General features: G+C 36.5%; 1 protein-coding gene across 2 annotated transcripts in view; it reads right to left on the reverse strand.

Annotated features, from left to right (window-relative positions):
- Positions 1-807: 807 nt before the first annotated feature.
- The window catches only part of ZW10 (zw10 kinetochore protein), a 38,557-nt gene continuing 11,583 nt past the window's right edge, over positions 808-27,781 (reverse strand). For both annotated transcript variants that reach the window (XM_005856866.2, XM_014539768.1), the window contains exons 3-16: positions 25,427-25,528; positions 25,169-25,246; positions 23,903-24,062; positions 22,374-22,526; positions 21,831-22,022; positions 16,439-16,602; positions 15,681-15,863; positions 12,157-12,395; positions 9,712-9,783; positions 6,787-6,956; positions 5,802-5,932; positions 5,135-5,266; positions 4,173-4,375; positions 808-1,206 (exon numbers count right to left, since the gene is read on the reverse strand). In XM_005856866.2, the coding sequence (XP_005856928.1) occupies positions 1,086-1,206; positions 4,173-4,375; positions 5,135-5,266; positions 5,802-5,932; positions 6,787-6,956; positions 9,712-9,783; positions 12,157-12,395; positions 15,681-15,863; positions 16,439-16,602; positions 21,831-22,022; positions 22,374-22,526; positions 23,903-24,062; positions 25,169-25,246; positions 25,427-25,528 (2,100 nt within the window). In that variant the 3' untranslated portion in view covers positions 808-1,085. The remainder of the gene's footprint in view (positions 1,207-4,172; positions 4,376-5,134; positions 5,267-5,801; positions 5,933-6,786; positions 6,957-9,711; positions 9,784-12,156; positions 12,396-15,680; positions 15,864-16,438; positions 16,603-21,830; positions 22,023-22,373; positions 22,527-23,902; positions 24,063-25,168; positions 25,247-25,426; positions 25,529-27,781) is intronic.

Genomic DNA, 27,781 nt, shown 5'->3' on the forward strand with positions numbered 1-27,781 from the left:
AAACATTAATTCATTTGAAAAGACATATGCACCATGTTCACTGCAGCATTATTTACATTTGCCAAGATAGGGAAGCACCTTAAGTATCCATCGACAGGAGAATAAAGAAGCTGTAGTATATTTATACAATGGAACATTACTCAACCATAAAGAAGAATTAAATCTTGCCACTTACATCATGGATATACCTAGAGGGTATTATGCTAAGTGACATAAGTCAGAAAGAGAAATACAAGTACAATATAATTCACTTACATGTGGAATCTAAAAACACACAATAAATGTATCAACAAAACAGAAACAAACCAATATATACAGAGAACTAATTGATGATTGCCAGATGAGAGGGAGGTTGGGGAGATGGGTTGAAAGTTGAAGGGATTCAGAAGTAAGAAGTGCCAGTTATAACATTAGTCAAGATGTAAAGTACAGCATAGGGAAAATATTGTCAATAACGATGTAAAGGGTCAGATGGGTACTAAACTTATAGGGAAGATTACTTTGTAAGATATGTAAATGTCTAATTACTATGTTGTACTCCTAAAGCTAATATAATATTGTATGTCAACTATAATTGTCAAATAAAAAATATCTTTAAAATAGAATTTAGTTAAAATAGCAAAAATTTATACTAAAAGTCCTAGGAGTCCTAGGGATTCTGAGAAATTATCAGATAGTGTTATGAAGAAAGGATAAGAAGTCAGTGAGCCCTCTGTGAGGATCATAAATGTCAGTAAAAGAATAGCAGAAAAGATAAGAAAATTTGGTCCCTTTTGTCAAAGTTCCCATGTTATCAAAGACACTCCCTTTCAAAGCATTATTTATTGGAAAGAAATTTTAAAGGAAGTCTTAATTCCTACAAGGCCAAATATGTTCCCCTACCTCCCAAAATACATCTCCCATTTGCTCACAAATTCTGTACCCTGACCCTTGGAATCTCCTGGATTCCCTGATCGGAGGCCAGATTCTTCCATTACATATTGGTTCAACAAAACCAATGGGTGATTCCACGAAGTCTTTAAAGAAGTAATTATGTCAAGAAAGGAATCCACATAGTCAATACATGGCTTTCTTAGGAATGGTGCTTATTTAATCTTAGCAAGAGCAGCTGCTCTTCTTTCTGTATTCTGGAACAAGGCACGGATTAAAGCTTTTACTTCACTGGAAGAGAATGCAGCTGCCAAGGGTCCTTTTCCATCTGCCCACCTGCAAAATAAAAGATAAAATTCTTTTTCCTATTATGTCTCTGAAGTATAAGCAAGACTTAAAAAACGCTTATTTGATCCCAAATGCTTGTCTTAATAGAAATAAAACAAAACCTGGCATCCTTCCCCTTCTTAATGGATCTACCACTCAATCTCTTTGACCTCTTTGGCTTTCTGGCTGCATTTGAGTATCAGCACAGAGAGATAAAGAGACCACGTTAGGAAGATAAGACTATTCTCCCTTATTCTATACTCACTAAGCCCTGTTGGAACTTGACAATCATGACCACATCCTCATATGTTTATATAGAGTATTAGGATCTGTAACTACTTTAAAAAGTGAATCATAGGCAACAAATTTCAACTTAGAAAGAATTGGTATAAAAAATACATAGAGAACTCCCATAAGTCAAAAATGAAACCACAAACAACCCATTAGAATAAAGGGCAAAAAATATGGACAGGCATTTTACAATAGGAAAAACATGAATGATCAATAAAAAGATGCTCAACATCATTAGAATTTAAGGAAATGTAAATTACAATGACAATGAGCAAAATTCACACCAATTAGAAAAATTTTTAAAGTCTGATAATACCAAATACTGGTGTAAATGTGAAGAAAATAAATAAATCACAAAATATCTGTATAATGGAATATGATACAGCAGTGAAAATGAACTGCAGCTATGCACACCATTGTGAATAAATTTAAAAACTATAAAGAAGCAAGTTATAGGAGATTTCACTTATAGAAAGTTCTAAACTTCATATTGGTTAGGAATATGTGCAAATGTGGAAAACTATATATTGTTTAGGGATATGTGCAAATGTGGTAAAACTATAAAGAAAGGCCAGGAAATTACACAGAATTCAAGATAGTGGTTACCTCTGGTGGGGAGCACTTGGAAAGGAACACAGGGGTCTTCAAAGGCACTGGTAATATTCTCCTTAAGTTGGGTAATAGGTACGTGAACATTTACTTTACTCCTTTTCTTTAAACTATGAGTATATGTTATATATACTATGCTCTTTCATACGTATATTTTATAATTTTAAAATGTTTAAACTATACAACAGAAGGTAAAAAAAATTCTCAATTAGATATTATTTATATATTTACTGAAATCTCTGGAAGAAAAAAAAAATCTTCCTAGGCAGAAAGAAAAGGAAGCTATGATGTGAAAGTAGTATTTTTTTCAGAACAAGGAATTAATGATCATTCTTAGGCTGTAAGAGGGCCCTTGAACAGCAAAAGAAAAATTCTTATATGCTGCCCTCTGGAGTCTTACCTAAAGATATTTATTACCCACTAAGGACTTGTAAATAACAAATAAAACAAATTTTGTATTAAATATGTTAGAAGTATTTTGATATGATTTTTTACAAATAGAAATCTCATTTACAGTGTTTTACAAAAGACAATATTTGCTGAGAACAATTTAGACCCATCTAGGTCTAATATAATTGGGGATCTGAAATAAAGCTAAAACAGATAAACAAGTAGCTATGGGGATGGAGATGGACTTTTAAGGCCTATTCAGGTAGCTCCCTGAGCAAGGTATGCATACTGGTTAATAATCTACCAAGTCAATAATAAAAGCATCCATGGATGTGTAACTAACCTAAACCTATTCTGTTTTTTGCAGTATCAATGCCCTCCTCACATTCAGTGTGATATGATATAGACAGCATACAAACACTGGTATAGCAATGTTAACTGATGGTGGTGAGAGGAAACATCATCTATTATATTAAGAAAAAGTGTATCTTTTCTATATGTACAGTGCTTAATCTCTAACCCTACTGTACTTCCTGCAGAAAAACTGGTCAATTAAACAATGGTTTGAGTTGAATAATACAAATAAAAGTCACTTCTCTGTTAAAGTGTCAAAGCCAATGTTAAAATGCATTCACTGTTGGTTAAAATGGGCAACAATTTCCATATAGGTGTGAGAAGGTGTACTTCTTACAAATCCAAGCTCATTTGTACAGCATCCCAAAGCAACATGTTCAAGACCACAATTATATGAAACAACAAGTCTTTATGTTAACAAATATGAAAAAGTGGTAATGAGATCCACACTATGATAGATAATGCAAAGGTCCCAACTACTGCTACTCAATAGGAAGTTCTTTCCTGGGTAACATTAAGAAATAGAGAATAATCCTATATAATAAAAGCCTAATATGCAAATCAACCGAACAGCAGAATGACTGGTGGAATGATTGGTCACTATGACACGCACTGACCATCAGGGAACACACACTCAATGCAGGAGCTGCCCCCTGGTGGTCAGTGTGCTCCCACAGGGAGAGCACTGCTCAGCCAGAAGCCGGGCTCACGGCTAGCGAGCACAGCAGTGGTGGCAGGAGCCTCTCCGGCCTCCGCAGCAGCGCTAAGGAGCAGCGAGCAGTAAGGAGCAAGGGGTCCCAGACTGTGAGGGGCCAGGCTGAGGGACACTCCCCCCCCCCCAGTGCATGAATTTCGTGCACCGGGCCTCTAGTATTGTAATAACTATATATGGTATCAGATGGTCACTAGACTTATTGGGAAGATCACTTTGTAACTTACACAAATACCTAATTAATATGTTGTACACCTGAAACTAATATAATATTGTATGTCAACAGAAATTAAAAAATAATACAAAAAATTAAATACATAAAATAATCTCCCCATGCAAAGAAAGAAGGGGAGGGGAAGAAGGGAGGGAGGGGGGGGAAAGAAGGGAGGGAGGGAGGAGAAGGAAGGAAGGAAGGAAGGAAGGAAGGAAGGAAGGAAGGAAGGAAGGAAAGAAGGAAGGAAGGAAGGAAGGAAGGAAGAGAGGGAGGGGGAAATGAGGGAGAGAAGGAGGAGGGAGGGAGGGAGGGAAGAAAGGAGGGAGGAAGGGAGGGAGGGAAAGGAAGCACTGCTCTCAATGGCACTAATACTCCTCAAAACTGTGAAAAGATAATTCTACCCACCGATCCCCAATTTCTTGCAGGCTGGCCTGTAACATCATCATCAGTTCTTTGAATGGCATCCATTTTGGCACATAGACTGGAACCTCTTCTTGATATTTCTTGTTCTTGCTTTCTTCAGAGAGAGGTGCAAATACTTGGGGTCCTTCATCCATCACTGTTTTGCATAAGGAATACAATCTATCACCATCTTCAGTAGAGATGTCCTGGTTTTGCAAAAATGAAACACAACAAAATAGAATTGGGCCAGCTTAGTAGTAAGGAAAGGGCAGATCTTTGGTGCATGTTGTCCAGGCAGTCAGCTAACAGCAATATGTTTTCCAACCAATTTAGCACCTCTTACTGCACACTAGATTTCATCAGCTCTCTGACAATACTCCTACAGCTAGAGTGACACAAAATATGTTTCAACAGATTGTTAGTAATTTAGTTTGCCTGCATGAAAAGGCCCATTTCTCCAGTAGAATGTAGCACAGCTTGCTGCAAAGCAGGGGATGTTATTACAAACAAGGTTTGAGCCAATGTATGCTTTAGAGGCATGAGATAGCAGAGTCCAGGCAACTATTGTAGGGTCACATATATAATCTCAACTGCATCTCACTTTACTAAATTAATTTAATTTATTTGCAAATTAAATATACATGACTTCATACTTTACAGCCCATCTCGGGACTACTGTTTCCAACCTTCTCATTCATAATTTACGCTGATGCTAGATGGAAAAGTAATGTAATCCTACCTTCGTATATGGCTATAAAAGAGAGAGATTAGCAAGTCTCTAGAGCAAGAAAGAATTAAGACAAAACTAAAAAAATACAAACTATGAATTAGACATAAAACATGAACAATTTCTTCTACCATCTGTGTTGACTAAAAATGAGACTTCAACAACACATTCCTAGTAAAGTGACAATCTAGGACAAGAATTGCATATCAAGTCTGGTGAGGCATCTAACAGCTCTTACCTCCAGGGCAGTGATTCTGCCAATAATCTCAGAAATTGCTGTATTGAGTAAAGTCCCCATAGCCTTGCAATATATGTTCACTGGCAGGACATCCTGCCACACAATTCCAAGTCTCTTTAGTTGGTGCAGGACCTGTGAGAAGAATACAGCTATTTACATAAAAGAGAGATTGCTGCAACTTCTTTCCAGATTTACATTTATCATTTGTGTGTTTATGAGAGAAGAGGCAGCATATAAAGGTGAGGTAAAGTAACCAAGAATATGTGCTTCTTGAATATTAAACCTTAGTGATATGCCTGCTAGATGAAAAACAGATTTATCCTGAGGACAGGAAAATGACACTAAAAAAATAAATCACGTAGGAAAGAGGGGCATTAAGATGAAAGCTAATATTTCAAATTTCCCAAACCCAAGTTCATGGGTTAAATATTTGCTATGACAGACTTAAAACTTGTCACACGATGACTTGATGGGAAGGCAGCTTCCTGTTGACTTGGGGGGGCAGCAGGGGAACGATCATAAATATGACTGTAAAAGGTATCCAGATTGTCCAATGAGGGTTGTGTGGAATAAACTGAGCTGTCTGTTACATAGTTTTTGGTGTTTAAAAACAAGGGGGACATCTAAAGATAGAAAACAAATTCCAGAGCTAACAACAGCCTCCCACCTGACGGATTGCTTTACTTGCTGCAAAATAGTTCTCTTCATCATCCATGTTTGAAAAGTTCCTAGCACTTGATAATCTTTCCAGAAGTTCTCCTTTCTGTGCACGCATTTGGGCCAAAAAACATTCTGTCCCTAGAATGAAAAATGAGAATAAAGAATTCTAACAGTTGTTCAATTACACACTGCAAAACTAGTGTGGAAGAGGAGAGAAGCAAGCACTATGTATCTGTTCTGCTTACTTGAAAACACTTGCTTGTTATCTAGCAAACAAGCATAAAGCTGCCCTAAGGTTACTAGAGACAGTCATTTCTAATACATTAGCCAGCTCCTCCAAACCCATCCTCAGGATAATAAGTCTTTCTCAATAGCTTGTCCAGAGTCAGATGAGAAAAATAACTTAGATAGAAGCAGCTACTTATTTTCTGAAAGATCTATACCACCGAAGGAATGTCAGGAATTGAAAAGCTAAGTGAATTATAGAGTCTCTGCTTTTCTTAGGCTGTCATTATAGCAAAATTATTGATTTATCCCACATTTCATTTCTTTTGATTTTTTTAATAATCCCAAGTAAAGCTAAGAGAAGTAGAAGAAGAGGGAGCTATCTTGAGGTTTTGCAAAATAACAAGCACTGACATTAGCGAACTCTTACCAACAACGCTAATGGAACTGTCACAATACAAATCTTATTATTTGTCATTCTACTGACATAACTCGGATTTGCTGAATTCACTGCACATTAGCAATGCACTTTGGAACTCTAATGTATCATGAAATCATGTCAAGAAAAAGTAATGCTTCCACAAAGGGTACATTCACTTTATAAAATTAAATAACTAGGAATACTTGCAAATTAAATGCCCTCCTACTTTCCAACAGAGCTCAGGACCACCACCTAATTTCTAACTGCCTCATTCATAAATTACAAAGATAACAGGCTGAGAAGCTGCATAATCAATGTGCTTTACTGAATTTAAGATATCAGTTACCAAGTCTCCTGAAGCCAGGTACAAGATCCACAAAAGTAGTAGTGCCATCACAAAGAATGGGGGCAAGACGTAATCTGAACTGATGCCCGAGGGTCAGCAAGTGATGAGCAATATACATACAGTTGTTATGATGAATGGCAGCCAATTGGGGAAGTTTTTGAAGGTTCTCCCTAGTTAAAGAGAGAGGGTAGAAAAAGAAAGAAATCACCTCTTATTGAAGTTGGGGTTGATGAAGTTACTACTCTTTTAACTCTTTCTAGGTTTTAATCATTGTCTGCTGTATAAATGCTGAACATAAGATATAATCTCATCATCCCACTTACAATCAGAGAGAAGTTGTTCTGCCTGAGTGTGACCTTATCCTACAAAACTATCCCAGTGAATAACAAACAAGAAAGAGTAGGGGAATTAAGATGTTTCCCTGTGTCAACTTTTTGTATTGGAAACCTAGCATAGATATACATAATAAATCCCTTGAAATTTAACACCGATCAGTCTGTGGAAATAGACTTACTTCCTCTTTCTCCAAATTCCTATTTTATTTATATACTGAAGCACTCAACTATTTTCTAATTCACTAGTTTTCAAAACTGGCTACAGATTAGTCACCTGGGAAATTTAAAACATATAGATATTTAACCTGGCCGGCATGGCTCAGTGGTTGAGCGCTGACCTATGAACCAGATCACGGTTCAATTCCTGGTCAGGGCACACGCCCAGGTTGTGGGCTCGATCCCCAGTGTGGGGTATGCAAGAGGCAGCTGATCAATGATTCTCTCTCATCATTGATGTTTCTATCTCTCCTCCTTCCTCTCTGAAATCAATAAAAATATATTTAAAATGTTTCTAAGCATATAAATATATAGATATTTAGACTTCAATCCCATACAAATTAAATTACAATCTCTGAATGAAGCTAGGGCATTTATGTTTTAAACCTTCCCAGGTAATCTTAATTTTCATACAAAATCAAAAACCACTGCTCTAAATCTTCCACACATATTAGTCTCCCTACCTAGCCTGGGAAGAGATCTTGTCTTGTATTTCTGCTATATATCCTCTTCAGTAGTCTCTCAACTAATACTTCCTAGTTTGCTGATTTTATTAATGTCAGGCTAACTATACAAAGTCAGAAACTAACAATCTAAGACAGTTGTCCTCATTTTGGGCTACACATCAGAATAATTTATAGGGCTTTAAAAAACCAGAGATGTGTGGGTCTTAAACCAGACCTATGAATCAAAATCTCTTGGGATAGGACCTAGGCAAATATACATATTCTTAATGTTTCATAAGTGATTCTAAAATACTTGCCGAACCGGTTTGGCTCAGTGGATAGAGCGTCGGCCTGTGAACTGAAAGGTCCCAGGTTCGATTCCGGTCAAGGGCATGTACCTTGGTTGCGGGCACATCCCCAGTGGGGGGTGTGCAGGAGGCAGCTGATTGATCTCTCTCATCGATGTTTCTAACTCTCTATTCCTCTCCCTTCTTCTCTGTGAAAAATCAATAAAATATATTTAAAAAAATAAATAAATAAATAAAATAAAATACTGCCAAAGCTGAGAACCCTCATCTAAAACAGTGGTTCTCAAAGTGTGGTCCCCTGACAAGCAACGTCAGCATGACGTGGAAATTCATTTAAAATTCCAGCCCTGATTTCAGTCCTACTGAACCAAGAAATCTTGGGTATGGTATCCAGAAATCTTTATTATAACGAGTCTTCTTGGTAATTCTGATGCAGACTCAAATTTGTAAACCATAGGTCCAGCACAGAGCTCCAAGATCATACAGAAGTAAATCTAACTTCACAGTAGTGTGAAAAATGTTTCTAAGCATGGACTCCTAAACCAACTGTCTCTGAAACTCAAAAAACATGGCTATCAGCTGACCCAGAGATGTTTTCTCTTCTCCTTTACTTGACTAAGTAGACAGTGAAATAAAAATTTTAAAACAGCAAAGAAAATATAACTAAAAATAATAAGGTTCACAATAAGTGTTTTCTTTTATAACAAAAACAACAGGTGTTCCTACTTAAAAACATCTCAATATTTAAAAATCTGAATTAAAAATTCTACAAATAATAAACTAATTTTGTTCTTTGAAACCAGGAGTCCTCAACTAATGAATAACTGTGCTGATGTAATATTTAAAACTTTCATAAAAGATATCCAAAACACTTAATGTGGATAATAGAGAGAGCTCTTGGAGGCTTAAAGTTATGAATAACTTTTCAGATTAATATTAAAAGAAACTTCAAAAATCCACGACATTAAGTAAACATAGCCTAAAATAACTAGAAAGAGTAGCTGATCATATCTGACAGTTAAATGGCAATCCCTTGTGGTATTAAGTCTACAAAGCCAAGAGAAAATGTAGTATGTTTACTAGATAGCAATGTGGAGTGATGGCCTTTTGTTTTGTAACCAAGTAAAGTGAGGCAGTTCTCATCTACCATCAAAAACAGGGTAGCCCTACCGGTTTGGCTCAGTGGATAGGGCGCCGGCCTGCGGACTCAAGGGTCCCAGGTTCGATTCCGGTCAAGGGCATGTACCTTGGTTGCGGGCACATCCCCAGTAGGGAGTGTGCAGGAGGCAGCTGATCGATGTTTCTAACTCTCTATCCCTTTCCCTTCCTCTCTGTAAAAAATCAATAAAATATAAAAATAAATAAATAAAAACAGGGTAAAGTTTTTTCAAGTTTTTAAATTTGCATCACCCATTATATTGCAAGATTACAGTACCCTTATTAACTTATTAATAAATGACCTGTGTCCTTTAAACATGTATTTTAAATGGTTTACTGCATTTCATTGTAAAAATTTTGGTACCTAAAATATCTTTGGTGGGAAATAACATCACTGGTTTTAATGACTTACACACATTTCAGACATACAATCCTACAGAAATGAGATACAGTGGTACTTACTTGTGATATGTTGGTACAACATCATGAAACAAATGGAAGATATTCCTCACTGAGTAGAAAAGTTGAACAGCACTAAGAGGAAAACAGTTTCAATAGAAATGCATAAGGATATATTGGAAATAGAAAAAAAACTTAAACTAAGTGTACCTTAAACTAAGTGAGAGTCATCAGCTAAAATGACAATTTGAGCGAATACCTGCCTTGGTCACTGCTGAAAACACCACTCATCTAGATGGAAATATACTCTCAGCCAGTATTTGCTAACTAGACTGCAGTCCTAAAAACCTGGATCTCTTAATAATTTTAAGAATTGCAGCATTCAACACAAAGCCTTTTTCCATTTACCCGTTTGTTTGTTTTCTGCCAGGACCCAGAGTATCCCTTCAGTAACAAATGGAGCTAAGCCTCAAGCAAATGTTACCTACGCACTGACGCACTCTGCAAAGGGCAAGACATCAATAAGGCATTCACTTGGTTCTTTTAGAATCAGTCTGACTTTCAGCTTTCACCTTTTCTCCTTCTTACTCCAATGCAAGGAGATGAATCAACATTTCTAGAATAGAATCTAACCTCAAGGTTGTTTTTTTTGCCCTTTATATCTGGTCTTAGAATACCTAAAGATTATTATTAAAATGCACTCAGAAAGGGCAAATATAAGGTTTCTGCACTTACTTCTATGTAAGAGTATCTTAAAACTATGTACCTTGAATAAGTCACAAGAATGCCACAAATGTTTAGAAAAATAAGTTATGGTTATTATACCCCCAAATACTGTTGCTACTTGATTACTATAATACCTGATTATTTTATTTTTGCTGCATATATTCTTTGAGGTTTAATAATAGAGGAGTTACTGCAGTGTAGTTGTGATTTTATTTGTCCTGTTAAAAACTATTTCTTTTAGTGAAAGAATGGCCATAGACATTCAGTATACAAAAATATTGTTGGGTCGCCCTAGCTAGTTTGGTTCAGTGGATAGAGCATCAGCCTGGGTTCGATTCCTGTCAAGGGCTCATGCCCAAGTTGCAGGCTCGATCCCCAGTAGGGGGCATGCAGGAGGCAGCTGATCAATGATTCTCATCACTGATGTTTCTATCTCTCTATCCCTCTCCCTTCCTCTCTCTAAAAAATCAATAAAATAAAAAAAAATTCTCACATATTTATTTTGCCAAAGGAAAATATACTTCCTTTTACATGTATTTTTCTTCCTACTTATACTTAAAACTGGAAGGACTTGTGAATATAATGATTCATTAAAGTCATGGAAGTACTTGGTAAACGTGTTCTTTCTAGAGCAGAATAGAATAAAGGGGTTTGTTTGAATGTGGAGGTAAAAACTGAAACTCTGGAAGCCAATCTGAAGATGCAGTATGATTAAGTCCAGCCCTAACTAATAAAGGTGTTTTCTATTTCTACTATGAGGACAAGAAGTAAAAAACTGCTACGTATAGATACAAACTGAAGAGGCTTTTGTCATTCTGTTCTGCAATCAACTTGGGCCACAGCCTATCATTTTCTCTTCAATTTTGTCTAGGAATAGGAAAAAGCTTACAAAAAGAAATTCAATATATGCGAAATAGAGTTTGGGGTACCCTGTATACAATGCACATTAGAAATCATCCTGAAAGGGTGATTTTTGATACATTCCATTCTTTTCTTTCTTTGGGTACCCAACAAACTATTATCACTTTAGAAAATAAATGTTTAAAATGTAAATTAATTAGGGCCTAGATTTCAAAAGGTAACATAAATGTTAAGCTAAGGGGCTAGAGCAGGCTGGAGTAGATGATACAACTATCACTATTACCACTCCTACCAATAATAAACATTTGAGTATTAATCATTTTCCAGGTAGCATTCTAAATTCCTTACACATGCTTTCTGATGTAATATCATTCAATTCAAATAAAAAATTAAAATTAAATAAAAATTAAATAGCTTTCTATTAAAAATAATTAACAATTTTTAACATCAAGGAAACCCATTAGGTGATCCATACATGTTTCTATTCTTACACCTTGCTATAAGATGTTATTGAAAAGACAATTGTTAAAATACATTTGTGTGCTGCACTATTTTTCAGAAAAAAATATATTAATTAACTAATGGGATTAGAAAATCCAAAAGAGCCTTGGTCGGTTTTGCTCAGTGGGCTTGTGGACAGAAGGATCATGGGTTCACATACCTCAGTTGCAGGTTCAACCCCCTGCTGGGTTGAGACGCATTCATGAGGCGACCAATCAATGTTTCTCTCTCTCTCTCCCCCTTCCTTCCTACCTTCCACTCTGTCTAAAAAAAAAAAAAAAAATCAATGGAAAAAATATCCTCAGCTGAGGATTAAAAAAAAAAAACTCAAAAGATTCAAGCTAATTCTCTTAATAAATACCAGTTTAGATAAATATTTAACAAAGTCATTGCCATGTTCACACAACTCAGAACTCTTACCATTGATCACTACTGGTTGTTGCCTCTAGTAAAGTCTGGTAAGCAAGTTCCATTAATTTCTTCACAGATTCACTAACACGACAAGTGGGCAAAGAAAAGGAATGTTGGTCCAATGTATTTTCAGGCTGTAAATTCACCATTTCATTGTACTGAGTTGTGGACATTTTCTGTATTTGTAGCTTGTCATCCTCATCAGAGGTGGGTAAGTCAGGCACACTTATCTTAGAGTCAGGAATAATCTAAGATTCAACATAGAAACAGAAAAAGCACTATCCTCAGAATAATTCAAATGCAAGCATACAGTGAAGAATAAAATATGATGATAAAGCTATGGCTCTATAGGGTAATAGAAAGATTTGAGTACAGCCCCGGCCAGGTGGTTCAGTTGGTTGAATGTTGTCCCATGCACCAAAAGGTTGCGGGTACAATTCCTGATCAGGGCATATACCTAGGTTTTGGGTTTGATACCCAGTCAGGGCATGTGCAGAAGGCAACTGATTGATGTTTCTCTCTCACATCTTTGTTTCTCACTCTCTCTTCTCTCCCTTCCTCTACATGGCAGTATTTTAATGACTGCTCAATCTTAGGTTGAGAGCATGTCACCAGAAATAAGCAATTCTTTTTACTATAATTCTTCCAATTCTTCTGTGCACTAATTTGGTGAAAATACAAAACCAATAAAGCTTCTCTAACACTTACACGAATGAAAATTCCCAGACTTAGTCAAGACTAAAGGGAAGAATACTAGGCTGTTAATTTGGAAACATCCGTGATATTTTTTACTCTAACTTTGACAAAGTCATTCAACCTCTCTGGACTTCAATTTTCTCATTGTACAAGAAAGAAAAATAGTACTGCAATATGATTTTCAAACCTTGCTGCTTAAAGATGCCCTAGGGGTCAAAAAAAGGAGAGATTAAGCATGTAGAAGCAGCAGGTTCCCTAATCCCACTGCAAGAAGAGCAGCTCTGCTCTTCATATACTGGTCCTCTACAGAAAATATATGACAGAAAAAGTTCAGTCTGATAAAAATGTTTAAGTCATCAGACTTGCCTTCCAAATCTGTAAAAGAGTATAATAGTATCTACTTCATAGTGCTGTTATGAAGTTTATATAAGAATACAAATGTCAGGGACCTATTAGTCAAAATTATGGCTAACATCAGAATACAGAAGAAAAAGCATAATTATAGAGATGTTTAGAAAAATGCCAATGTTTGTCTGAAAACTAGTGGACCCAGAATACACGACTCAAAACAGTGACTTCATGAGGAGGGTGAGGGAACCTCAAGATGGAATATAAGATCTAATATGACACCTGTCAGGTTAAAATGTAAAAACAAAACAACAAAAAACAACTTTAGATGTTTTATGAAAATAGTGGGTACGCATAGGGAATTTTTTTAGAGAAAATTTAGATGAAGACTATGAAAGGCAAATGAAATTAAAATGATTTATGAAAAAAGGAAGATGAGCTTTCCAAAGCTGGGCAGTTTAAAGTATCTAATTCCAGGGCCTTCATGCCAAGAAAAAGAACCAGGTTAGAACCTACAGCAGATGTTCTTAACTAAGAACAATTTTGCCTTCCAGGGAACATCTGGCAATGTCTGGAGACATTTTTGGTTAACACAGCAAGAAAGTTGCTCGTGGCATCTGTGAACAGAGATTAGAGGTGCCACTAAACTTCCTACAGGCCAACCCTCCAACAGCAAAGAATTATCTGGTCCCAAATATTAACAGTGCCATGTTGAGAAACCCTGATCTAGAAGAAGCTACGTATTAGGATTTAGGCACTCAGAAAAAAATAATAGTTTTATAGAAAGTCAGAATTAGTTGAACAAGAAGCTTAGAAATTATCTAGTTCAATTTTGTCATATTACTGAAAAGAGAAATGAGGTCCAACAAGGTTAAAATATTTAGCTCAGAGTCACAGAGCAACACAGTAATAATCCTATTTACATCAAAGAGTTATGACAGAGGCAAGTGAGATATATATTAATTCATTTACCAAATCCTTACTGAATACTAGGTATATAGTGGTGTGCACCAGGTATTTTCTTGGTGCTGGAGATACACAGTAAGGAAAAAACCCTCCCCTTATGGAGCTTATTTTCTAGAGTAGGAGGATTATTTTTTTAATCCTTACCCAAGGATATGCTTTTATTGATTTTGGAGAGGAAAGGAGAGGGAGAGAGGAACATCAATGTGAGAAAGAAACATTGATTGGTTGCCTCCCATGCCCACCCAGACTGGAGATTGGACCTGAACCTGGGTATGTGCCCTGACCGGGAATTGAACCCATGACCCTTTGGTGCATGGGACAATGCTTTAACTAACTGAGCCACACTGGCCAGGGCAGAGGTCATAATATTAAAGCATGGTCAGGTAAGGGAGCAAGTCATGTAGCATGACTTGTGGTAAAAATGTTCCTAACAAAGGGAACAAGAGACTCAAAGGTTCTGCAACCAGTGGTCCTAGCAAATTCAGGGAACAGCAATATTGGAAGCCCAATACAATAGCACCTGGAATTAGAGGCAACAGGAGCACAGATCATGTAAGGTCTTATAGCTACTGTAAGGTTACTGGGTCTTTCTTTACATAAGATGGGAAGCCACTGGTTTTGTGCAGAAGAGTTACATAATCAAGTGATATTTATGTTAGAAAAACCCACAGCACAATTCCTAGTAATCAGTAGATTTCAACTCCCTTAACAATCCAAAATTACCTCAAAATGTGTTACTACTATCTATGCCCTCAAATGGCTAGCTAAAGTGGACACAGTAACAGGTTACTCCCAAGGACGATGGAATATGGCCGAAGGGATAGAAGGAAAAAGAGTAGAGTACCTGCAGTGATAGAAGAAAAATAGCTGAGCAATTTTCTATTAAGAGATTACCTTAGTCAATGTGTTGTTTTAAACTAATAATTCCTTACATTTACCAAATATTACTTTATATTTGTAAGGTATGAAGATAAAATAAAACAGAAGTAAACACACAGAAATATCTAAGATCAAAGGAGTAACTTACCCTTAATGCAAATTAATCAGTCCATGAACTTTGCAGATAATTTGTTTACACTTTACATAGTTCACATTTTTTATTATTTTAACTTCAAAACTAGTGCCTTAAAGATGAAGTCAACATTTTCACAATAGAATGTAATCTCTGGACATAAATAAAGCCTACCTGTCCCAAAATTGTGTACTAAAAATTAAGTAATGAAGTTGAGAAAAACATATAGGTTGGCATATTACCTAATTTCAACAATAGTAGTGCATTACATTTATGTAGACTTTTTCAATTTATATAATGCTTTCATGTGCATTACTTTATCTGGACTTCACAATACCCTATGAAAGAGGTAAATAGTAGGACCACTTTAAAGGTAAGAAAACGAACATTCAGAAGATTAATAACTCCCACCATGAGCTCAGCTACTGTCATGCCCTCTTCCAGTCTACCATATTCATCTCAAAAAGGAGCTGCTTCCTGAACACTGTGTAATATACCATAACCCCAATACCTTCACAGTGTTGTGAATTTCAGAGGTCATTAGGTTTCTAGCCGCCACAATCACATCCTGACACTTCTTATTAGCAAAATGAGAATTGATGTTACGGGCATATTTTAGCAAATCAGTAGTATCTCCTTTTAAAAACCTCATCTCCTTTAAGGCATTTTCAAATTCTTCAGTGGATTGTATGATCTGACAAATACAAAGAAAAAACAATAATAGTATACATATACTCCATTTCAATATTAAAATTACAAATCCAATGAAAAGAATAGGACCAACTGGTTATTTAAGTTTTAGAACAAATCATCAATTACTAGGAATAAAACTATCATACATTTTTTTTTCTGCCTTAAATTAATTAGGAAGAGTATCTTCAATAGAAATTTCTGATTCTATTTGATTAAGGTACAAAGACCTTTAAAATAAATATACTTATTTTAGTGTTCAAGGAAAGAGTAAAAAGAAACGAGAAAGCAGTGTCACATAGTAACTACTATAACTGATACAAGTATAAATACAAGAATAATTGTTTTTCAAAAGTATCTTACTAAAGAAAATACACTTAGTAAGAAGGTGCTTCCCAATCAAATGGTAGGAAGCCAGGAGAAAAAGGAAGTTATGAGGAATTTGCTTCTATTCCTTATTAATAATTTTTTTAAAGATGTCACTAAAGAACTAAAAAACAAACAAAAAAACAACAAAAAAATCCCTGACACCAATAAGAAGCTAATCTCTTAAATCTCCTGTGATATCTCTGCTCTTACCTCCTCATATTGCTGTAACTTGCTGCTATTTGTTGGGATAGAATAAACCAAACAGTTTTTAATGAGGCACTCAGACAAGTCCTCCCAGATCATGTCACCAAGCATCTCAGCCAATATGATCTTAGATGTTTTTTCATTTTCTAGATCAGTATCAAGAGGCAAATCTGAATTCAAAAGAAAAAGTTTAAATAAGAAACCATTCACAGTCTAGATTATTCTCAAGTTCCTTAGTGTTCTAGAATTCTTTAGTTGTAAGATGATGGGGAAGAAAACGGCACAGATAATTCTATAACTATCTCAACTGATTGCATGGGGGTAAAGCGTGACATACAATCATTATTTTATCTTTCACTGCTCAAATGAATCATCTGCACTGTATTTCTGCCTGTATTCTATAACAATAAGGTATTAAGCCATCTACATTATAATCATCTACTGCTAATGTACTGATCTGATTCTATGAAAAGTACTCAGAAATTCTGCATATAAAGTTGAAACTAGTTTAGAATAAAATCCCCATTCTTTAATAATATTTTTTTCATCTCTGCAAAGGAACTGAGTTTTTATCCTAGTAAAATACCAATAAACACATTACATTATTGTGTATTTAGTCTAGTAAACAGAATACTTCAATACCTTTTCTATAGTATACCTTGTATGGTGGTGTTTTTACAACACATTTTGAAGGAATTATATTTAGAATACACTATTCTATTAAGAAATACTTATCTTCAAGATATTCTTGGAACAAAATGCTGGCCAAATATTTAATAATCAGAGATAAAAAATGGCAATGTTTTCCATTTGGATCACATTGCATACGAACAAACTAAATGTGAAGTTCCACGGAAAGAAAACTTATTTGTGACCTCATAAGAATTGATATTGAAATTAAACCTTTTCATAGTACAGATCAATAATAATATCATTTTTCTAACAAAACTCAAAATGCAGAAGATTTTAATTGTAAACTGGCTGTCAAAAATACCAACAAAAGAATTCAAAGAATGTTTTTCTGATATTGATAAATTTAGAACTTTTTAATTTTTTTTGCAAAACTGCTTTGAATTCTATGTTAAGAATAGTAAGTTGGTTCATGGTTAGTGAATTTCCTTAACTCAGCCACAGTTTTGAAACTGATATGCTTTTGCTTTAAAGTCAAATCAGTTCATTTAAAAGGGATGAACTAAATTTGTTGGTGTAGGTGAAAATATTATAGGAAAATGATTATTTTGGTACTCAACACAGCTACTGGAAATTTTTCAGTATATCTGGAACAACTTGGATATAGAACCTACTTTTTCAACTAAATTTTCAGTATGTTTGGAACAACTTGGACATGGAACTTACTTTTTCAACTGTAAATTTTATGACATCTAAATACAGACCAAGTATTTCTAGGGAAAATTTACATCCAATTTGAGATGCACTTAAGTATAAAATACTCACCAGATCTAGAAAAGTTCATATAAAAATATAAAATAGCTTATTAATAATTTTTATATTGATTATATATTGAAATGATATTTTGGATATATTGGGATAAATAAAATATATTATTAAATTGGAAGTTCATGTTTCATTTAACTTTTTTATGTGGCCACTGGAAATTTTAAATTACATTATGTAGCTTGCATTTTATTTCTATTAGACAATGCTGACCTAGACCGCAGCTCTAAATGCATTTACCAAGTGATATAAGCAGCTAGTACATTGCCTTCTTCTATAAATATTTGTTGAATGGATATATGCAAACATACCAGAGAAGAAAGTTTGGCTCACACCATATAAACCATTTTGTACCTTTTCCCTGCCTACAGATCATCATAAACATTCACCAAACTATTAAAAATGATGATATTCCTATTTTGCTTAGTTTTTTATTGGCAAATGTCACTAAATTTTGGCATATTTTCCATATCTAATGATGCAATGACATGTTGACATAATGAACTGTTTGATAGCTTTCTTATGCTGAACCATCTTTTGCACTCCTAAAATAAACCCTTGGTCAGAATGTGTCCTTTTTAAAGGCACTATTGGATTTATTTAATTTTTCTTAATATTTGCATTTATAAATCAAAGGTAAAATCATTTTATAGTGTTTTATTTGTGAGTAAGCAACCATTATTACATTTTGGTATTAAATATATGCTGTTTTTTTAAAATATATACTTATTGATTTCAGAGAGGAAGGGAGAGAGAGAGACAGAAACATCACTGATGAGAGAGAATCATTGATCAGCTGCCTCCTGCACACCTCACAATGGGGATCAAGCCTGCAACCTGGGCATATGCCCCGACCGGGAATCTAACAGCGACCTCCTAGTGCATAGGTCGACACTCAACCACTGAGCCACGCCAGCTGGGCTAGGCTGGTTTTTTAAAAATTAAGTAGGGCACTTCTCTTTTTCTAGTGGCCAAAGAGCTTACTTTAAAAAGGGATTATCTGTAATTTGAAGAACACATAGAATTTAGCCATAAACCTTTGATGCCTAATGGTGACCTTCTTAGTGCCAAGTCTTTAACAACCTTTCAAATTTCTTCTATAATTATTTGTATGCTCAGAGTTTCTGCTTCTTCGTAAATTTTAGTAATTTAGTTTCTAGAAAATCATGGCAAAAGCAAAATATGTTTGCTGTCACAAAACTAACACTGCTAAGGTTTATAAAGAAAAACCCCAAATTTACCCTCTCCACACCCACAAGCTTATCTTTCTTCTCTCCTTGCCTGTGACACATTTTAAGTTTGGTTGGTATTCTTCCTCCCTCAGACTCATACAAAAATAAATATAAATATGAATTTGTGAAATATGTGCGTGCGTACACGTATACACGTACACACACACACATTTGATTTGGACTGTTTATTTCTTTAGGGCCGAATCCTAGAAGTTGAAATCCTACTTTAAAGGATATAAACATCTTAAGGCTTTTTATCCATTTGCCAAATTTTTTCCAAAAAAATTTTCATTCTACTCTTTTAAAAGCTTCTTTGTTGTTGGTATATCATGCTTAATAATAAAGAAAATATGAAAGAAAAAAATACATATTCAAATATAAAAGAATGGGCAAAAGCCTTTATGAAGTTTCAGAATAAGTAAAACCCAAAGAAAGTAGAGGATTCCAAAAAGAACTAAGGAATCTAAATATGATTTGATGCTCTCTGAGCCAGAAGGGAAAGAATAAATGGTAAAAGAGAAACTAAAACCTAAAATGCATAATGATATTAGAAAAGCACCTGCCAATACTAAGTTGTCTTCTGCTCTGCATATCCTAAGTACTAAGAAAACTTACAAATAAAAAAACAGGCCCTAGTCGGTTTAGCTCAGTGGATAGGCATCAGCCTACGGATTTGAAAGGTCCGGGGTTCGATTTCAGTCAAGGGCACATGCCTGGATTGCAGGCTCAATCCCCAGGAGGGGGTGTACAGGAAGCAGTTAATGATTCTCTCATCACTGATGTTTCTCTCTCTCTCTCCCTCTCCCTTCCTCTCGGAATTCAATAAAAAAACAAACAAACAAACAAACAAACAAACAAACAAAAAAAACAGGTTGACTACTAATTAATTTAATGGAACAGGGTCAAACTGTCAAGTGATTTCTACTGTAATTCCCCAGAACACCCACGCCCTCTGGGACTATTTCAGGCAACAGTATCATTACTGACTTAGACTGAACTATAAGAAAACATGACTAACAATTATGCACTCAGATAAAGTAGGAATAGTAAACACTATAACATTGTATCAAGAAAAATTTAACGAAGATTAAGGTGAATTTTTTAAAAATCAAGTACAAGTGTTAGATAAAAAAAGTAGCAATTTACAATGAGTATGGACTTACATTTACCTTAAGCTCAATGAGTTAACTGTGTAATAACAGTCTCTGGCTATACTGTAAGAACCATGGAACTGAGAAGGAGAGCATAAATGCTCCCCTAGTATTCTGAATTGGCTCAGACTACACCTAGAATACTCATTGTTTTGAACACTATACCTTAGCAAGAGGACTATAGAAGAAATGGAATATATTCACATTATCAATAAAGATAAAGGGAAACTTAAAACTATGTCATTCAAAAAAACCCTAAGGATGTTTATATTGGTGATAAGATGTAGGGGAAATAACAGCTCCTGTAAAGAATTTTAAAGTCCATCATGTATCATAAGAATTAGACTTGCTCTACACAGCTCCATATAATAGAAACAGCATCAATAAAGCAGACATTACAAGGCAGTATATTTCAAATACATTTTTTAAACCACTACACTAAAGATTTAATGTGCAATATGGGTGTTTTGGGTAATAGTATTTAATATAGAAAGGATATATGATTTTTAGAAAAATAAAGAAAAACTTCATAGTACTCAGAGTTGCCCAAAAGTAGAATAAAATGCCTCAAGAGGAAATGATCCTCTCACTAAAGGTGCTCAGCTTGGTTTTATGGACAATTGATGTGAGTGTTATAGAGGAGATATTTGGATTGAATCACTTTTCTGTTTTCTTTCAATCCTTGGATATTTTGTTTAAAACACTGCTTATATCTAATAAAAATAAAAGTGAATTATCTCTGTAAGTGAAGAAACAAGAAAACTACCTGGGATTTTGGTAATTTATACAAGCCTTGAGATTTTTTATTCTCTACTATCAAAATTAGAAAAAATTCCTAGCATATTTATTCCCTATGTACTAGTATATGACTGCCAAGAAGGCATATAAACTATACTAGAATTTCTGTTTTATTCTCTCCACAGGAAGAATGCTTGATTTAACTATTCAATAAGACAACTGAGAAAAGCAAAAAGAAGGTATGTCAAACAGACTAAACAAAAAACAAACACAAAAAGTATTGAAATAAAACACCAGAAGAAACTTTACTTTTATTAGTATGACAACCAAAAAATGATTTAAGCAATACAGAAACTGGTTATTTCATATGTGAATATATAAAGACCTAAACAATAGTTTCAGTTGGATGTCATTCATTTCCTACGTTATCCCTAGTTTGTTTATGTCACATGAAGGGATTTTCCCACTAAAATATGTAAACCAGCAGTTGGTTTGGTTCATTTCTGTTTCTCCTATAATAAAAGCAAGAGTTCCAAAATGTGAGGTTACTAGAAGTCAAGTGAGAGAAGGGCATCCTAGAATTCAACTAAGCATTTCAAATATAGAATCTGGGGTAACACTGATAGCCCTACCTGTCAACATAGGGCAGAGAAGAAATACAAAGTAGAGCAAGATATAAGAAGGTAACTACTTTGTTCCCATGGCATAACCTACTCACCTCTAATCCTCCACTAAGATTGCGGTCATTTTATCTTTCAAATAATATTTACTTTCAAAAACAATGACTTTTCCAAAATACAAAAAGCCCTTGGAGATACATACCTAGAAGATGTTTCTGGAGCACTTCCAGTACCAGCTTGACCTTTGCAAAAACTTCAGATGGTGACGGATGCTCAAAGTCAGTCATCACAGATTCAAAACGAATGATGATGATGTTAGGCTGGCTTTCTACCACAGCAAAAAGGGAGGGGCAAGATGCCAGAGGCCTAAGGATATACTTCAGCAACATCTGCCCTGAAAAATTATATGAACACTCATCAAAAATCACTAGAATAAACTTTTATATCATATATTATACACTGAAGGTTTTCCCACTGAAGTTTCCCAGATTATCTATAGATTTTTATTTAAATTATTAAAAAAACAGATAAACAGCAGCAGCTAGTTTAAAAAATAAAACAAAGTAACTAAGCCCTTAAGAAAAAGGCAAATACTTATGACAATTCCATTTGATGAATCATGAGGCCAAACCCTACGATCTATCATCAATGTTATCCAGAGAATATTTTATAATATTTTCTGTCATTCCTTTAATACTGGACCTTCTGAGATTTCATGTAAATGAAACAACGTAGTGTCCCTTACCAAACGATTTAAGCTTCGTATGCAGCTCTCCAAGAATAGAAAATGCCAAGAGGACAGAGCTGGTTGGTGGCATAGGGGACTTCTCTTCATTTTGAGACTGTTCAGTGCATAAGTGAAGTTGTGTTTGTAAGCAAGATTCCAAGTTGCTGGTATCTAAGAAAAAGGGAAAAAAATATCAGCTGTCTCAGCAACGCAAGATATTCCTACTTCTATTCCTCAGGGCCCACTCTCTACTCAGTTCCTAAGTATGTATTGTACTACAATACACTTCCAATGCAACCAAACGTTAATTATTACATGTATGTCTTTGACATCATTTTAAAACAGAAAACTGCACTTTAAGTATGTTCAAATAATCAAACTAAGTGCTAAAGCAGATGATGTGCCTATAATAAATGCTATTAAATATGTATTGAATGACTGAATGAAGGCAAGGAGTGAAAGCGAGACCCTACTTTCACATAAGACCTCCTCTTTTTTGTTCTTTCTTACCAAGTAAAGAGAATAGCCTGTCAAACAAGTTTAACAGGAATGGTGTGTTATAAAGAAATACATCTGCTATCTTCTCGTAATTTTACAGTCTGCTTAGAAATAGAATCTAAAAATTTCCAGATTCTTTCCTTTAAAATAGGTAACTAAAATACGCATGCACATGCGTGTGTGTGTGTGTGTGTGTGTGTGTGTTTGTGTATGTGTATGTGTGTGTGTGTTGTGTAGGCCAAAGTGAATGTGGGAAAGGGAACAAGAAGAGACTGTGAGGTATCCTCTGAAGGCCAAAGTGAATGTCGGAAAGGGAACAAGAAGAGACTGTGAGGTATCCTCTGAAACAGACTAAATTTCAAGATTCAGTGTTGGAAAATATACCAGGTTTAATGCCATGCCCTTTACATACTAGTATACCCTCAGAGGTTTCACTTTTGTGTAAACAAGACAAACTGAAGGGGTCTCACATCCAGAGGTGGGCAGAGGGACTGAGAATAGTTATACAAATAAATGCCAAGGCCAGAGTTATACTATTTCTTCATCTTGCAAAGCACCCCCATCTCATGATTTTGTCACTATTTTCCCTCAAAGACAGAGAAAAATTGAGTCAAATCCCTGTCTCATTAATCCGTCTTCTTTCTTTAGCAAGAGAGAATGGCTGAACAGCTTCTTTAAGTTTTCTAACCAAGAGAGACGGTTGGGATTAGGGTTTGTGGGGAACGAGATCATCCTACTATGCAGTGGAAGCTCTGTATGGTCTTACATACCTTCACCACATGGACCCCACCCACCCAATAATCTTCTCTCTTCTCTGCTCCTCCCTACTGAAAGGGACAGACAGAGAGATGTAAAGGAAATCAAGTGAGGACACTTTAGAGACCCAGATGAATTAATCCTAACAAACACTTGGACTAATATGAGAACTCAATATAAACTTGCAAGACTAATAGATCTCTCTTCTACCAATACAAATATTTAGCATATATTCAGAGGCTGAACAGGTCCAGGCAGATTAAGCAAAGCAGTCCACCTGAGGTCAGCAGCACCTTTTGATGGTGGGAACTTCCACACAATCAGCTTCTGCCACTCTTCGCCAAGATGATAGAGTATGTTCTGTTTCTGTATGGTGAGCTCCATGCTGAGAGATTTCAACATTTTTAAATCAAAGCATTTTCTGGATTTTAGTAACTTCAAGCATTTCTGTGCCTAGTAGTGAAATGGAATCATTGTTAAACATTCCATCTGGACTCAGGGCAATTAGAATATCCTATATAATAAAAGCCTAATATGCACTGACCACCAGGGGCAAACGCTCTGACCAGTAGGTTAGCTTGCTGCTGGGGCCCGGCTATTGGGACTGGGAGAGACGGGCCAGACACGCCCTGGAGACCTCCCGAGGTCCCTCCCTGGCCCAGATTGTGCACCGGTGGGGTCCCTCGGACTGGCCTGTCCCTCTCACAATCCAGGAACTCTCGGGGGATGTTGGAGAGCTGGTTTCGGCCCCATCACCGCAGGCCAGGCTGAGGGACCCCACTGGTGCACGAATCCATGCACCGGGCCTCTAGTATTTATATAATGATAAGAAGAGACCTCCCGAGGTCCCTCCCTGGCCCGGATTGTGCACCAGTGGGGTCCCTCGGACTGGCCTGTCCCTCTCACAATCCAGGAACTCTCGGGGGATGTTGGAGAGCTGGTTTCGGCCCCATCACCGCAGGCCAGGCTGAGGGACCCCACTGGTGCACGAATCCATGCACCGGGCCTCTAGTATTTATATAATGATAAGAAATATAAGGAATGAACATGGGCTAAAAACTGGAATAGTACTAATTGTTCATGCTTTATTTTTGTTATTTAAATATTTTTACTGATTTCAGAAAGGGAGAGGGAGAGATAGAAACATCAATAATAAGACAATCATTGATCCATTGACTCCCGCACGCCCCCCACTGGGGACCAAGCCCGCAACCGGGCATGTGTCCCCGACTGAAATCAAACCTGAGACCCTTCAGTCCACAGGCCGACGCTCTATCCACTGAGTCAAACCAGGTAGGGCTGTTCATGCTTTAGAGCAGTGGTTCTCAACCTGTGGGTCACGACCCCTTTGGGGGTCGAACAAGCCTTTCACAGGGGTCGCCTAAGACCATCGGAAAACACATATAATTACATATTGTTTTTGTGATTAATCACTATGCTTTAATTATGTTCAATTTGTAACAATGAAATTGGGGGTCACCACAACATGAGGAACTGTATTAAAGGGTCACAGCATTAGGAAGGTTGAGAACCACTGCTTTAGAGAAAGCATTTGATACCTCTTCTAGACGCAAAGCAGCAGTGACATACTTCTTCTCTGCTAATGCACTATTATATTCTTCAATAGCTGTAGAAAACTGAAAAGAAAGTAGTTATTAGGTATTTTTATTTTATATACCCATTATTTTAAGTCTGGCTGCTTGTTTTTAAATTATGAAAAATACCATATAGTCAGGAGATACACATTTAATGAGACCAAGAAAAAAAAATTACTTTCTCCCCACCAAAACACTAAAGTTCAATTTGAAGTTACTGACCTCTTGTAGCTGTTTAAGTAAACTTAGGACTACTGAGTCTTTTTCCAACTGTTGCTTCAAGTCTGTAAATTCAGCAGTTGATACGTGAAGATCCCGGCGGACCTAATTCACACATCAAAGACAAGTATATTTAAAGCTATACTATATCTAATAAATAAAGCATCCATAGCTAATCAATAAGCCTTATTAGGTGAATATAACTCATGTTGAAATTTAAATGCTAATTAAGATTGCAATGTAGCAGGAAGAGACCTTAAGTGGTCCACTTAGTCCAAACCCTTATCCTATTCAGAAATGCCCATCCCCATGAACAGAGTATCCTTGTGTCAACATCTATTCTTAGTTTAAGCCAGGGGTGGGCAAACTTTTTGACTCAAGGGCCACAATGGGTTCTTAAACTGGACCGGAGGGCCGGAACAAAAGCATGGATGGAGTGTTTGTGTGAACTAATATAAATTCAAAGTAAACATCATTACATAAAAGGGTACGGTCTTTTTTTTTTAGTTTTATTCATTTCAAACAGGCCGGATCGTGTGAACTAATATAAATTCAAAGTAAACATCATTACATAAAAGGGTTATAAATAGTATAACTCTGGTTTAAATAGTATAACTCTGCCCACGGCTGGTTTAAGTCGTTATCTCATCAGAGCTCATTCACCTAGATTACTAGAAAGGTATCCCCATTGCCAATTCATTCTACAGGAGGACAGCTCTTAGAAAGATTTTCTTTTGTTGAGTCAGAATCCACCTCCCATTCTGTCCCACCTTTTCAGGAACTTCGCAATATCAATTATTTTCTTTCCTTGTTATATCTTTATCTCTCACTATTTCACCCCTCATTCATGAAATACCCTACTAATGCATGGCTCCTCCCATCAGCCTTATGTGTTAAAATCTCTCCCATTTTTAAGAAAAAATTTCCTCCACTTCAGCAATCATGCTATTGCTTAGTAGCTACCTTATTTCTTTCCATCCTGTCACAAACAAGTTTCTTGCAAGAGTGACCCATATTCACTGTCCTTACTTTCTCACCTCTCATTCACTCTATAACACATCGATCTGGTTTCTACACCCACCATTCCCCCAAAACTATTCCAAAACAATTGGTGCCAATCAACTCCTGTTGCTAAATCCAAAGCATGTGTCATCAATTTTAGCTACACATTTATCAGTACAGTTACTTTCCTTCCCTTAGTTCTGAGCCACCATTCTCTGATTTTCCTCCTTTTCTTTAGCCATTCCTTCTCATTTTCTTTTGGGAGCTTCATTTCCCCTCTGGCCACTTCATACATATTGATATTCCTTTCTCCCTAGCCTTCCTACTCTGAACCAGTGGTTCCCAAAATATAAACTTTTTTTTCCTTATTTCTATCCAGGGTCATTTAGCAATGACTGGAGACATTTTGGCTTGTCACAACTGAAGGAGTTCTGGCATCTAGAGAGTAGAGATCAGGGATACTGCTAAACATCTTACAATGTACAGGATAGCTCCCACAACAAAGAATTATCCAGCCCCAGATATCAATAGTGCCTGTGTTGAGAAACACTGCGCTATATACTCTCTCTGGGCAACCTCATCCATTCCCATGACTTCATATTTCTAAGTGCTGTTATCTCAAGTCCACGTCATTTCCCTAACCCTAACATGTACCTGGATGGGGTGATGTGCAAGCTGTTCATTAACACGTTAAGCCCCATGTCAGTCACCGGTGACTGACACTATACTTTCTGTCCAGAAGACAAAACAGGCTGCGCACTTAACATGTTAAAATCCATTTTCCCGCCGAAACCGGTTTGGCTCAGTGGATAGAGCGTCGGCCTTCGGACTGAAAGGTCCCGGGTTCGATTCCGGTCAAGGGCATGTACCTGGGTTGCGGGCACATCCCCAGTAGGAGATGTGCAGGAGGCAGCTGGTCGATGTTTCTCTCTCATCGATGTTTCTAACTCTCTATCTTAACCCAACAAAGATGGTGGTTAATTTGCATACGTAGGCGCGAAGTGAAGACTGAAGACTCTGGCCGGGGCCATGAAGACTGAAGGCTCCGGTCGGGGCCGCAAAGACTGAAGGCTCCAACCGGAGCAAAGGCCTGGGTCCCGGGTGCCGGAGGAAAACCGGTGCGGCAGCCAGGGGAAGGGAAGGCCTATTGCACGAATCTCTTCGTGCAACGGGCCTCTAGTCCTATATAATAAAAGACTAAAATGCAAATCGATTGAACAGTGGAACCACCGGTGGGATGACCGGTCACTATGACGCGCACTGACCACCAGGGGGGCAGACGCTCAATGCAGGAGCTGCCCCCAGCCCGGAGGCCAGCCAAGGAGGATGCCAGTGGGGGCCCTGCCAGTCGCCCCA

The sequence above is a fragment of the Myotis brandtii genome, unplaced genomic scaffold (assembly GCF_000412655.1).
Source record: "Myotis brandtii unplaced genomic scaffold, ASM41265v1 scaffold105, whole genome shotgun sequence".
Taxonomy (NCBI): domain Eukaryota; kingdom Metazoa; phylum Chordata; class Mammalia; order Chiroptera; family Vespertilionidae; genus Myotis; species Myotis brandtii.